This window comes from Bufo gargarizans, chromosome 8, assembly GCF_014858855.1.
Source record: "Bufo gargarizans isolate SCDJY-AF-19 chromosome 8, ASM1485885v1, whole genome shotgun sequence".
Taxonomy (NCBI): Eukaryota; Metazoa; Chordata; class Amphibia; order Anura; family Bufonidae; genus Bufo; species Bufo gargarizans.
In genome coordinates this window covers 108,626,466-108,638,803 of record NC_058087.1, presented here as the reverse complement: position 1 = coordinate 108,638,803, position 12,338 = coordinate 108,626,466, and the positions used below count along the sequence as shown (strand labels likewise).

The 12,338-nt window shown below is 38.7% G+C and overlaps 1 protein-coding gene across 2 annotated transcripts in view; it reads left to right on the top strand.

The window, feature by feature from the left end:
• The window catches only part of GLS (glutaminase), a 1,258,313-nt gene that overhangs the window by 878,601 nt on the left and 367,374 nt on the right, over positions 1 to 12,338 (top strand). For both annotated transcript variants that reach the window (XM_044303244.1, XM_044303245.1), the window contains exon 13: positions 11,412 to 11,543. In XM_044303244.1, coding sequence (XP_044159179.1) covers positions 11,412 to 11,543 — 132 coding nt within the window. The remainder of the gene's footprint in view (positions 1 to 11,411; positions 11,544 to 12,338) is intronic.

The window sequence follows — 12,338 nt, the reverse complement described above, 5'->3', positions numbered from 1 at the left end:
TATTGTTTTTATCCATATTGCTTCCTTTGTTGACTGGATTCATTTTTCCATCACACTATACACTATGCTCATTTCCATAATTATGACCACCTGCAATGCAGCAGTGGTGGTCGTGCTTACACATTATAGGAAAAAGCACCAGCCTCTCTGGTGGCTGAGACCGCGGGAGCCCGCATAGGCTGTTGCTTTTTTTTCTATAGTGTTTAAGCATGTCCACCGCTGATGGATTGCAGGGTGGTTGTAACCATTGAAACAAGCAGTGTATAATGTGATGGAAAAATTTATTCAGCCAGTAAATTATCAATATGGGTAATAATACATTAGTAAGTGGCTTTTATTAGCTTTCTCTACATAATAAGTGCTATTTGCTGAAGTGACACAACCCCTTTAAAGGAGGATCCGGTAGAAGGATTAAAAATAGGAGGATTGATTCCCTAACATTCCCTATCAGCTTACTGTATATCAAATATTTTACAAAGATTTGTCTTATACCTAACATCTTATCTAAGGGATTTCAGTCATTATATCACCATCCTCAAAGAATTGAGATGGGAGACAGGAATGATCTGGGTAACACTAGATCAGTTGTGGCGAACCATTTAGAGGCCCAAACTGCAACCCAAAACCCACTTATTTATCGCAACTGGGCAATTTAATACTACAGTCCAATATAGGATATCTTCCATGTACTTTATCATTTAGCTATAATACTTGTCTACATTTAATGCACTGCCTTTGCTGTTCATAGCGTGCCCTGCACTGTTGAATGGCACGTACAGTCTGTTGCATATTGGTACGCCTTAATCTTATTCCAGGGAGCGTGTGCCCACAGAGAGGGCTCCGAGTGCTACCTCTTGCACCCGTGCCATAAGTTTGCCACCACTGTACTAAATGTTACTACCCTATACAGTGATATAATCCACAAACTAGGGCTCAGATCAATCAAAAGATTATTATGGGACCTTTGATGCCCTAAAAACAGAGGGATTTTATATTAACCACTTTGTGACCGCCCAGTTCCTGTGTGTTCCTGCCTTCTAGATTGCTGTATACACAGCGCTGAATAAGTGCTGTGTATGAAGCTTAGGAAGCGATGTGGTGCTGTCCTGTTCCGGCCCGGTCGTTATGTGACCAGAGCCAGGGGAGTGCAAGAGCTGCCGGGTCTTCCACAGACCTTGATCAGCCCTCCACTGAGGCTGTACAGCCCTGTATTATCCTGTACTGCCTCTCTGGGGGGTGTATTTCCATTGTAATTGGAGCTACTATGTCAGCCCCAGTTACTCGAAAAATCTATAGTTTAAAAAAATAAAAAATAAAGTAAATGTCCCCCAGAGGTCTTGTATGACCTTATGGGGGACACAAATAGTGAAATAAAAAATTAATAAATAAAGTGATTTGAAAAAATATTTTTATTGTGTAAAATGTAAAAATAAAAACTACACATATAACATAGTAACATAGTACATAAGGCCGAAAAAGGACATTTGTCCATCCAGTTCAGCCTGTTATCCTGCAAGTTGATCCAGAGGAAGGCAAAAAAAAAACTGTGAGGTAGAAGCCATTTTTCCCCACTTTAGGGGAATAAAAAATTCCTTCCCGACTCCAATCAGGCAATCAGAATAACTCCCTGGATCAACGACCCCTCTCTAGTAGCTATAGCCTGTAATATTACGCTCCAGAAATACATCCAGGGCCCTCTTGAATTCCTTTATTGTACTCACCATGACCACCTCCTCAGGCAGAGTGTTCCATAATCTCACTGCTCTTACCGTAAATAATCCTTTTCTATGTTTGTGTACAAACCTTCTTTCCTCCAGACGCAAAGGATGTCCCCTCGTCACAGTCCTGGGGATAAATAGCTGATGGGATAGATCTCTGTACTGACCCCTGATATATTTATACAAAATCGATATCTATGACTAAATCTAATCTAAATCTATAAATCTATAAAAATATAGATTTTTGTGACTTCACCTCTTAAAAAATGAGATAAAAATCAACCAGAAAGCCAAATGTACAACAAAATGGTGCCAATAGAGACTACAGCTTGTCCCGCATGCGGCTCTTTCAACAAGAAATGAAAAAAGTTATCGCTCTTAAAAACCATGACAGAAAATTCCATGTTAGAAAATCCAGATGCCGCCCCTTCCCTTCTGAGCCCTGTCGTATCCCCAAATAACAGTTTATCTCCCACTTTCTCCTGAATACAGTTACACCCCAATTGTGGTCGTATTCTCCTGTTATCTTTTGTGAAAAGAAAGTTTGGGCCTAAAGCATCCCTTTCTTGTAAAAAACATAAATAATTATTTTTCATTTTCACACCTAAGCAAAAAAAATTCAATAAAATACCTGTGGAGTGAAGTGCTTGCTATTCATTTCCTTGGGTGGTGTAGTTTACAAAATGTGGTTACTTTTTTTTAGGTTTTCACTGTTGGGATACCTCAGGGTCTCTTCAGATGCAACATGGTGCCTAAAAGCATAGATCTGTTCAGTGTAAGTAAAATATAGTACAGTACAATATATATTGTACTGTACTGTATTATACAGACATCAGACCCACTGGATCTTCAAGAACCAAGTGGGTCTGGGTCAAAAAAAAAGTGAAAAAATTTAAAAATAAAAAAACACATTTATCACTGATTAAACATGAGAAAAATAAAATTCCCTACACATGTTTGGTATCGCTGCGTCCGTAACAACCTGATCTATAAAACGGTCATGGTACTTTTCCCGAACGGTGAACACCATAAAAATAAAAAATAAAAAACTATGATGAAATTGAAATTTTGCCCACCTTGCTTACCAAAAAAGGTAGTAAAAGTGATCAAAAAAGTCGCATGTACACCAAATTTGTAACAATCAAACCGTCATCTCATCCCGCAAAAAATGAGACCCTACTTAAGATAATCGCCCAAAAACTGAATGGCTCTTAGACTATGGAAACACTAAAACATCATTTTTTTTTGTTTCAAAAATGAAATCATTGTGTAAAACTTATATAAATTAAAAAAAGTATACATATTAGGTATTGCCGCGTCCGCATCGACCGGCTCTATAAAAATATCACATGACCTAACCCCTCAGGTGACCACCGTAAAGAAAAAAAAGTGTAGAAAAAGCAATTTTTTGTCATCTTACGTCACAAAAAGTGTAATAGCAAGCGATCAAATAGTCATATGCACCCCAACATAGTGCCAATCAAACCGTCATCTCATCTTGCAAAAAATGAGACCCTACTTAAGATAATCGCCCCAAAACTGTAAAAACTATGGCTCTTGACTATGGAGAAACGAAAACATTTTTTTTGTTTTAAAAATGAAATCATTGTGTAAAACTTACATAAATAAAAAAAATTGTATACATATTAGGTATCGCCGCGTCCATGACAACCTGCTCTATAAAATTACCACATGATCTAACCTGTCAGATGAATGTTGTAAATAACAAAAAAAAACGATGCCAAAAAAGCTATTTCTTGTTACCTTGCCGCACAATAAGTGTAATATAGAGCAACCAAAAATCATATGTACCCTAAACTAGTACCAACAAAACTGCCACCCTATCCCGTAGTTTCTAAAATGGGGTCACTTTTTTGGAGTTTCTACTCTAGGGGTGCATCAGGGGGGCTTCAAATGGGACATGGTGTAAAAAAAAACTGTCCAGCAAAATCAGCCTTCCAAAAACCAAACGTCGCACCTTTCACTCTTTGCACCGCTGTGTGGCTGTACAGTAGTTTACGACCACATATGGTGTGTTTCTGTAAACGGCAGAGTCAGGGCAATAAAGATACAGTCTTGTTTGGCTGTTAACCCTTGCTTTGTTAGTGGAAAAAATTGGTTAAAATGGAAAATTAGGCAAAAAAATGAAATTCTCAAATTTCATCCCCATTTGCCAATAACTCTTGTGCAACACCTAAAGGGTTAACAAAGTTTGTAAAATCAGTTTTGAATACCTTAAGGGGTGTAGTTTATAGAATGGGGTCATTTTTGGGTGGTTTCTATTATGTAAGCCTCGCAAAGTGACTTCAGACCTGTAGTGGTCCCTAAAAATTGGATTTCTGAAAAATGTCAAGATTTGCTTCTAAACTTCTAAGCCTTGTAACATCCCCAAAAAATAAAATATGATTCCCAAAATAATTCAAACATGAATGGGAAATGTAAAGTCATCACAATTTTTGGGGGTATTACTATGTATTACAGAAGTAGAGAAACTGAAACTTTGAAATTTGCAAATTTATCCCAATTTTTGGTAAATTTGGTCTTTTTTTATGCAAAAAAATAAATAAAAATTTTGGGACTTAATTTTTCCAGTGTCATGATGTACAATATGTGACAAAAAAACATTCTCAGAACGGCCTGGATAAGTCAAACCGTTTTAAAGTTATCAGCACTTAAAGTGACACTGGTCAGATTTGCAAAAAAATGACCTCGTCCTTAAGGTGAAATAAGGCTGTGTCTTGAAGGGGTTAAGGACCAGGCCATTTTTTTGCAAATCTGACCAGTGTCACTATGTGTGAATAACTTTAAAATGCTTTTACTTATCCAGGCCATTCTAAGATAGGTTTTTCGTCACATATTGTACTTCATGACACAAATGGAGTAAAAAAATGTGTAAATTTCCAAGTTTCAATTTCTCTACTTCTATAATACATAGTAATACCTCCAAAAATAGTAATACTTTACATTGCCCATATGTCTACTTCATGTTAGGATCATTTTGGGAATGCCCTTTAATCTTTTGGGGATGTTACAAGGCTTAGAAGTTTAGAAGCAAATCTTTAAATTGTTCTGAAATTTTCAAAAACCCACTTTTTAAGAACCAGTTCAGGTCTGAAGTCACTTTGTGAGGCTTACATAATAGAAACCACCCCAAAATGACCCCATTCTAGAAACTACACCCCTCGAGGTATTCAAAACTGATGTTAACCCTTTTGGTGTTCCGCAAGAGTTAATGGTAAATGGAGATAAAGGTTCAGAATTTAAATTTTTTGGCAAATTTTCAATTTTAATCCTTTTTTCCAGTAACAAATCAAGGGTTAACAGCCAAGCAAAACTCAATATTTATTGCCCTGATTCTGTAGTTTGCAGAAACACCCAATATGTGGTTGTAAACTACTGTATGAGCACTCGGTATGGCGTAGAGGGAAAAGAGCGCCGTGTGGTTTTTGGAAGGCAGATTTTGCTGGACTGGTTTATTTACACCATGTCCCATTTGAAGCCCCCCTGATGCACTCCTAGATTAGAAACTCCATAAAAGTGACCCCATTTTGGAAACTACGGGATAAGATGGCAGTTTTGTTGTGACTATTTATAGGGTACATATGATTTTTGGTTGCTCTAAGTTACATTTTTGGGAGGCAAGGTTACCAAAAATAGAAATTCTGAAATTTCATCTCCATTTGCCATAAACTGTTGAGGAACACCTAAAAGGTTAATGAAGTTTGTAAAAATCAGTTTTACATACCTTGAGGGGTCTAGTTTCTTAGATGGACTCACTTTTATGGATTTTCTACTCTAGAGGTGCATCAGGGGTTCTTCAAATGGGCCATGGTGCCCCCCCAAAAAAGGCCATCAAAATCTGCCTTCCAGAAACCATATGGCGTTCCTTTCCTTCTGCGCCCTGCCGTTTGGTCATACAGCAGTTTACGACCACATATGGGGATTTTCTGTACACTGCAGAATCAGGGTAATAAATATAAAGTTTTGTTTGGCTGTTAACCATTGCTTTGTTACTTGTAAAAACAGATTCAAATGAAAAAAAGCCCAAAAATAGCTTTGACCGTGTTCATCTGAGGGGTTAGGTCATGGGATATTTTTATAGAGCAGATTCTTACAGACGTGGTGATACCTAATATGTCAACTTTTTTATTTATTTGAGTTCTACAAAATGTAATTTTTGAAAAAATATAAATATTTTTGAGAGTCTCAAGTCTGAGAACCATAGTTTTTTTTCGATTGTAAGTGGCTAAATGGAATTAAAATTGGGGAAGGGGATTATAAATTTAGTACTCCATGGAAGTGTGGTACACCCTGAAGCAACCGTCAATTCAGAGGCCCAGATGATCGCGGCATGTTTTACACTGAGTGGTGGTGTCCTTCCATATCCCCCTCCTGTGACACACGCTACACTTTTTTGTGGAACGTTCCTTCTTTCCAGTATGGGGGACCACACCTGTAAAGTGTTGGCCAGGGACGACCCAGGCGCCTCCAGTTCCCGAGGTACTCCCGCCTGCTCTTTCCCGGTCAGAAAAGATCAGGGCCTTGAGGACTGCCTCAGAACTCAAAGAATTTCCCTGTGTTGCCAGCGCTCCGGGACAGCACAAAAGAGTTGTACAAGGCAACCTATACCAAGTAGACCGCAACTTTTTGTACCATGCCCTCTTGTCCCTATATCTGACCAGCAACAGGTTTCCACTGGTAAGGCACGGGTCTCACCCCTGGGGATAGGTACCTGGAAAGGGTGGGTAGGGAGGCCGCGTTGATTTTTTCCGCACGGTCCCACAAGTGGACTTGGATCTGGTGGCGAGGGACTGGAACAAGGGGATACTAGTATAAATGTTTTCCACCGTACAGGTGGTGACCCTTATCTTGAAGTGGGTGCATAAGGTCCCACACAAGTTTCCCGCTAACACCCAGAGTGGGGGGACATTCTGGGGGTTCAGTACGGGAATCTCGCCCCTCGTACACATGAAACTTAAAGTGTACCCTGAGATACTCTCACAAAGTTTGTACAGCTTCACGCCATACCTCGCCCGATTAGAGGGAACATACTGGCATAAAATGAGTCTCCCTTTGAAAGCAAAGAGAGACTCATCATCCGCGACCTCCCTTCCTTGTACATAGGCCTCCAAAAATTTGGCCCCAAAGTGATCGATGACCAGACTGATTTTGTACAGGCGGTCATAGGCAGGATCACCTCTGGGAGAACATGCTGCATTATCTGCATAATGCAGTCATTTCCGAATGGCCTCAAACCAGGTACATGTTATGGCCGTTTTGTAAAGTGGGGTCTGATAGAGGACGTCCCCACTCCAGTAATGCCTGACACTGTTTTTTCTTTTACTAGGCCCATGTGCATCACGAGGCCCCAAAATGTTATCATCTCGGCTGCACTGACCAGAGTCCAGCCACCGGACTTTGCCAAAAAGGAGCCCGGGTGTTAAACAATGAAATGTTGGGCGTACAAGTTTGTTTGCCCCACCATCAGATTCACAAAGTGGTCACTGAAAAAAAGACTAAAATAGTCATATTCAGTGAAGCTCACAATGGGAATCTGAATTCTTGCTTGGCCGACAAAATCAGGAATCACGGGCTCAAATTCCTCTGGGATACACCATGCAAGTTCACCGGTAGGGGTCTCAGGTGGACTTATCTGGTGGGCTGGAAAACTAGTACAAGCCCCAGAGCTGCTCGTACTATTGGGGCCACATGGTCCCTGGCATAGGGTTCCCGTTGCTCCATCTGGCGGCATCTCAGCCGCCTAGGGGGCTCATTATCATTGCTAGATGATGAGGAGGACACGGATGACAAGAGGATAGTTGGGTCATCCTCGTCCTCACTGGGGCTCTTAGATTCAGAGGCAAGCAGGGCGTATGCCTCCTCGGACGAGAACCTCTGGCAGGCCATAGGGGAGTGTATGTGTGCATGGAAAACTTTATTCAGTGTTCGTGTACATTTTCTCCTACACCTAACAGAAAAAAAAAAAATGCTAATTCCCCAAAAGTGTAAAAAAAAAAAAAAAAACATTAAAACGCGCTGATCAGCGGTACAAAGCTGATTGGCGGTGGGGTGGACTATGCACTAACAGTGGCCGGACGCTAAGAGTGCCGGCCACAGTCAGCACATGCAAGAAAAAGAAAAACACTTGTGCCCCAAAAAATGTGTGTGTGGGGGCGGGGGTGGGGGCAAGCTGCAGCACCCCTGGTCACACATCTGAGTGCTGTGGACCCCAGACATCCAATCCGGGTGCTACACAACAGTAAAAAAAATAATACCCCCCCCCCCCTCTCCCTCACTGTCCCTGTCTAATCTACCTCTGCCTACCTCTCCCTCTCCCTCACTGTGCCTAATATGCTGATTTGTGCCGGACGTGTATGAGCGGTGAGAGGAGCTCCGTCAATTCAAATTTGCCGTTCGGCCCGCCGGCCCACCTGCCCAGCTAATCAGAAGCGATCCTGAGATGTGGCGTGACACCACCGATCACCGTCCTATTACAGGTTATCGGGTCACCAGAGACCTGAATAACCCGGAAACGCTGCAAACCACAGGTCTGAATTGACCTGTAGTTTGCTGCGATCGCCGACACGGGGGGAGTCACAGCACTCCCCTGGGCATTGTAAAGGTACCCCCTGTGTCTGTAAGAGGTTAAAAAAAAATTACTTTGGAAATTTTCATAAACATTTTCAAAATTTCTTCTAAAATTCTCAACCTTCTAATGTCCTAAAAAAATAAAATTACATTACCAAAATGATGCTAACATAAAGTAGACATATGGGGAATGTTAATTAATTAATATTTTATGAGGCATCACTATCTGTCTTAAAAGCTGAGAGATTTAAATTTTGAAAACAGTGAATTTTTTCATATTTTCATTAACTTTTGGATTTTGTTTATAAATAAAAGTAAATCATATTGACTCAAATTTACCATTAACATGAAATACAATGTGTCATGAGAAAACAATCTCTGAATGGCTTGGATATGTAAAAGCATTACAAAGTTATTACTACATAAAGTGACACATGTCAGATTAGCAAAATTAGGCCTGTTCAGGAAGGGTGCAAATGGCCTGGTCTGGAAGTGGTGAAACTCCATCAGTTTCATTTTAAACCATAATTATTTAATTTTAACGGAGTATTTTACATACAAGAGACAGGAACAGCAATGGGGATGAAATATGCCCCTCACATTCCAATCTATTTCTGGGGCCATTCAAGGAGGAGGCTTACCTTCTTAATCACCCCAACATAAAGTTTTATAGGCGCTTCATAGATGATATTATTTTAATTTGGCAGGGAGATGAGTATATCCTAAAACTATTTGTAGACAATTTGAATGGAAACAAATGGAATCTTAAATTAACTGCTTAGATCTACATTTCTTGACCACTAAAGATCAAATTACTGCAAAAACACATTTTAAGGGTCTTGATGCAGATAGCTATTTAGATTTCAAGAGCTGCCAGTACCAGAAATGGAAACTAAATATTCTGTACTGAATTCTGTAACAGAATTTGGCATAATTCTGTAAGAGAATTAGGCACAGATGACAAAGTTATGGAAGAACAATTAGCAGTCATTGGCTCTTGATTCAGAGAGAAAGGTTACCCGAAGGATTTAATACGAGATTCGATGAAGTCAGTGTGAAAGGAAAACCAAGATGACTGTCTAAAACCCACCCTAAAGTAAGTGAGGGAGTGAGCCTGGAGGGAGAACAAAATTAGTTATAACTTCATTACACGCTTCAATTCCCAGCATAACCTCATCAAACTTCTCACTGGGCTAGGAAAGGTTTCTAAATCATCTCCAAAGAATTTGGACTCCACCAATCCACAGTCAGACAGATTGTTTACAAATGGAGTACAGTAAAAACCATTATTACCAGGTGTGGTCAACCAATAAAGATTACACCAACAACAAGGTGTATAATAGTCTCTCAAGGTCACAAAAGGAACCCAAGGTAACCTCTAGGCAACTAAAGGCCTTTCTCACATTAGCTTAGGAATCTACAATCAAGAGGACACCGAACAACAATCGTGTTTATGGCATCATTACAAGGAGAAAGCCACTTCTCTCCAAAAAAACATCACTGTCCATCTACTATTTTTGTAAAGATCACCTGCTCAAACCATAAGGCTATGCAAACAATCTTTTTTAGATGGATGAGACCAAAATAGAACATTGTATGTGTTTAGTAATAGAAACACTACAACCCATTAGCAAAACACTCTGATGGTAGTATCATTGTTTGGATCTATTTTGCTGCATCTGAGCAAAAACAGCTTGCCTTTGTTGATGTGCAGACCAGAAATTCTAAAGAAAACTGTCAGGACATCTGCTCATGAGCTGAATCTCAAGATAACAGGGTTCATGCAGGATGACAATGTCCTTAAGCTCTCAAGTAAGGTCTAATGCACACCACCTTTGCACATACCAGCAGTGTGCATTCCACATTTTGTGGAATGGAAAGGCCGGCCCCTAATAGAACAGTCCTATCCTTGTCCGTAATGTGGTCAATAATAGGACATGTTCTATTTTTTCGCGGAACAGCCATGTGTCTATACGGACTTGATAAGTATACAGAAATGGACACAAAAAAATGTGTTCTGCTGTAATTCTACCAAATAATGGTTAAAGAAGAATAAAGTTAAAGTCTTGGGATAGCTAAGTCAAAGTCCTGACCTTAATCCAATAGAAATGTTGTGGAGGGACCTGAAGTAAGTAGTTCATGGGAGGAAATCCACCAAAATAACAGAGTTGAAGATGTTTTCTACAGAGAGCTAAAATTCCTCCAAGCCAATTTGCAGGACTAGCGAACAATTAGAGGAAACATTTTGTGGCAGTTATTGCTGCACAAGTGGGTCACACCAGATACTGAAAGCAAAAGTTCACAGATTTGCCACTTACTGACATGTGATATTGGATCATTTTCCTCAATAATAACCAAATATCTTTTACTCAATGTTTTTATTTGGTTATCTTTATCTACATTTTGGTGTAGTTTGATGTAGTTTTAGGTCAAATTTATTCAACAATATAGAATAGAAAATTCTGAAGAGTTCATAAACTTTTAAGCCTTATTGTATTTGTTATGCACATCCAGTGTCTGCTCCTTGTAGCACCCTATTTTGGAGATATATAATGTACCTACTGTTACGATAGATTATACAATAGGTCTCATTTATTAAAACTGTCTAAAAAATGGATTTGTTGTCCATGAAGTTGGGAAGGATTTTTCCCTTAAAATTGGCTTCTACCTTATGAAGTTTTTTTTCTTGCCTTCCTCTGGATCACCTTTGCAGTATAACAGGCCCAATTGGATGGATGTTTCTTTTTAGCCTTTTAAATATGCGTGTTTTGGTAAATCGGCTCTTCTAAATAGAGTTTACATTTAAGATAGCATATTTATCAGAATAGTAGGGAGATGAAATGCAGGCTTAGCAGCTGTGCCTCAGCAGTTACAGTTAGTACTATGTATGTCTGCTTCAGCCAGCCACTGATTGGCAGAAGTGGTTACACCAAGTGACAGCTATAGTCAATCAGAGAAGAAGTGAGTCGTTGGCAACATGATCTGCCTTTTATATTTTTGATGATTAGTTTTTTTAAATGAAAATTTGTTAATAACATTTAATCATAAAAGAGTATATTCTTGCAATATGCTTTAGGTTTTAACTTTTCCTCTGATCTCTTATAGGTTGGCCTACCTGCAAAGTCTGGAGTTTCAGGAGGTATCCTTTTGGTAGTTCCTAATGTTATGGGCTTGATGTGCTGGTCTCCACCTTTGGATAAATTAGGAAATAGTGTTCGCGGAATTCAGTTTTGCCAGGTTTGTATAATATAGTTGGTGAGTTTTGAATGAGGCATTTTTCTTTTCCTTTTACACACTACTGGATTTTTATTTATTTATTAATTTCCTGTTTATTTATAGTGTTGATCACGAATATTCGAATTTCGAATTTTTATCGCGAATATAGGTACTTAGAAAATTCGCAAATATTTCGAATAGTTATATATATATATGCATAATTTCGAATATTCAATTTTTTTTTCGATTTTTTTCTTTTCTTTTTTATCAGTACACATGATCCCTTCCTGCTTCTAGCTTGTGGGCCAATAAGAAGGCTGCAATATACTTGACTTTAGGAGTAGTGATGAGCGCCAGGGGTCATATTCGAAAATGCACGATTTTTTTTTCTTGAAAAAATCCGCAAGGTAATGATTGTGTAATATGCGAATTTTCGGATTCAAATTTTTATTGAAAATTTTTCATCTTTTAGACAAAGAAGATTATAGCACTATATTAGCTAAATTGCTCTATATTCGTTTTTTTTCAAATATTCGCTATATTGCTATAACTTTGTTTTTTCGAATATTTGTAATATTCTAAAACAAGAATATATAGCAATATAGCGAATATTCAAAAAAACGAATATAGAGCAATTTAGCTAATATAGTGCTATAATCTTCTTTGTCTAATAGTTGTAATTTTTTTCTCATCTGAAGTTCAGATTGGAAAAAAATTACAACTATAAAAAAAAAAGATTATAGCACTATATTAGCTAAAATGCTCTATATTAGTTTTTTTTCGAATATTCGCTATATATTACGAATATTCGAAAAA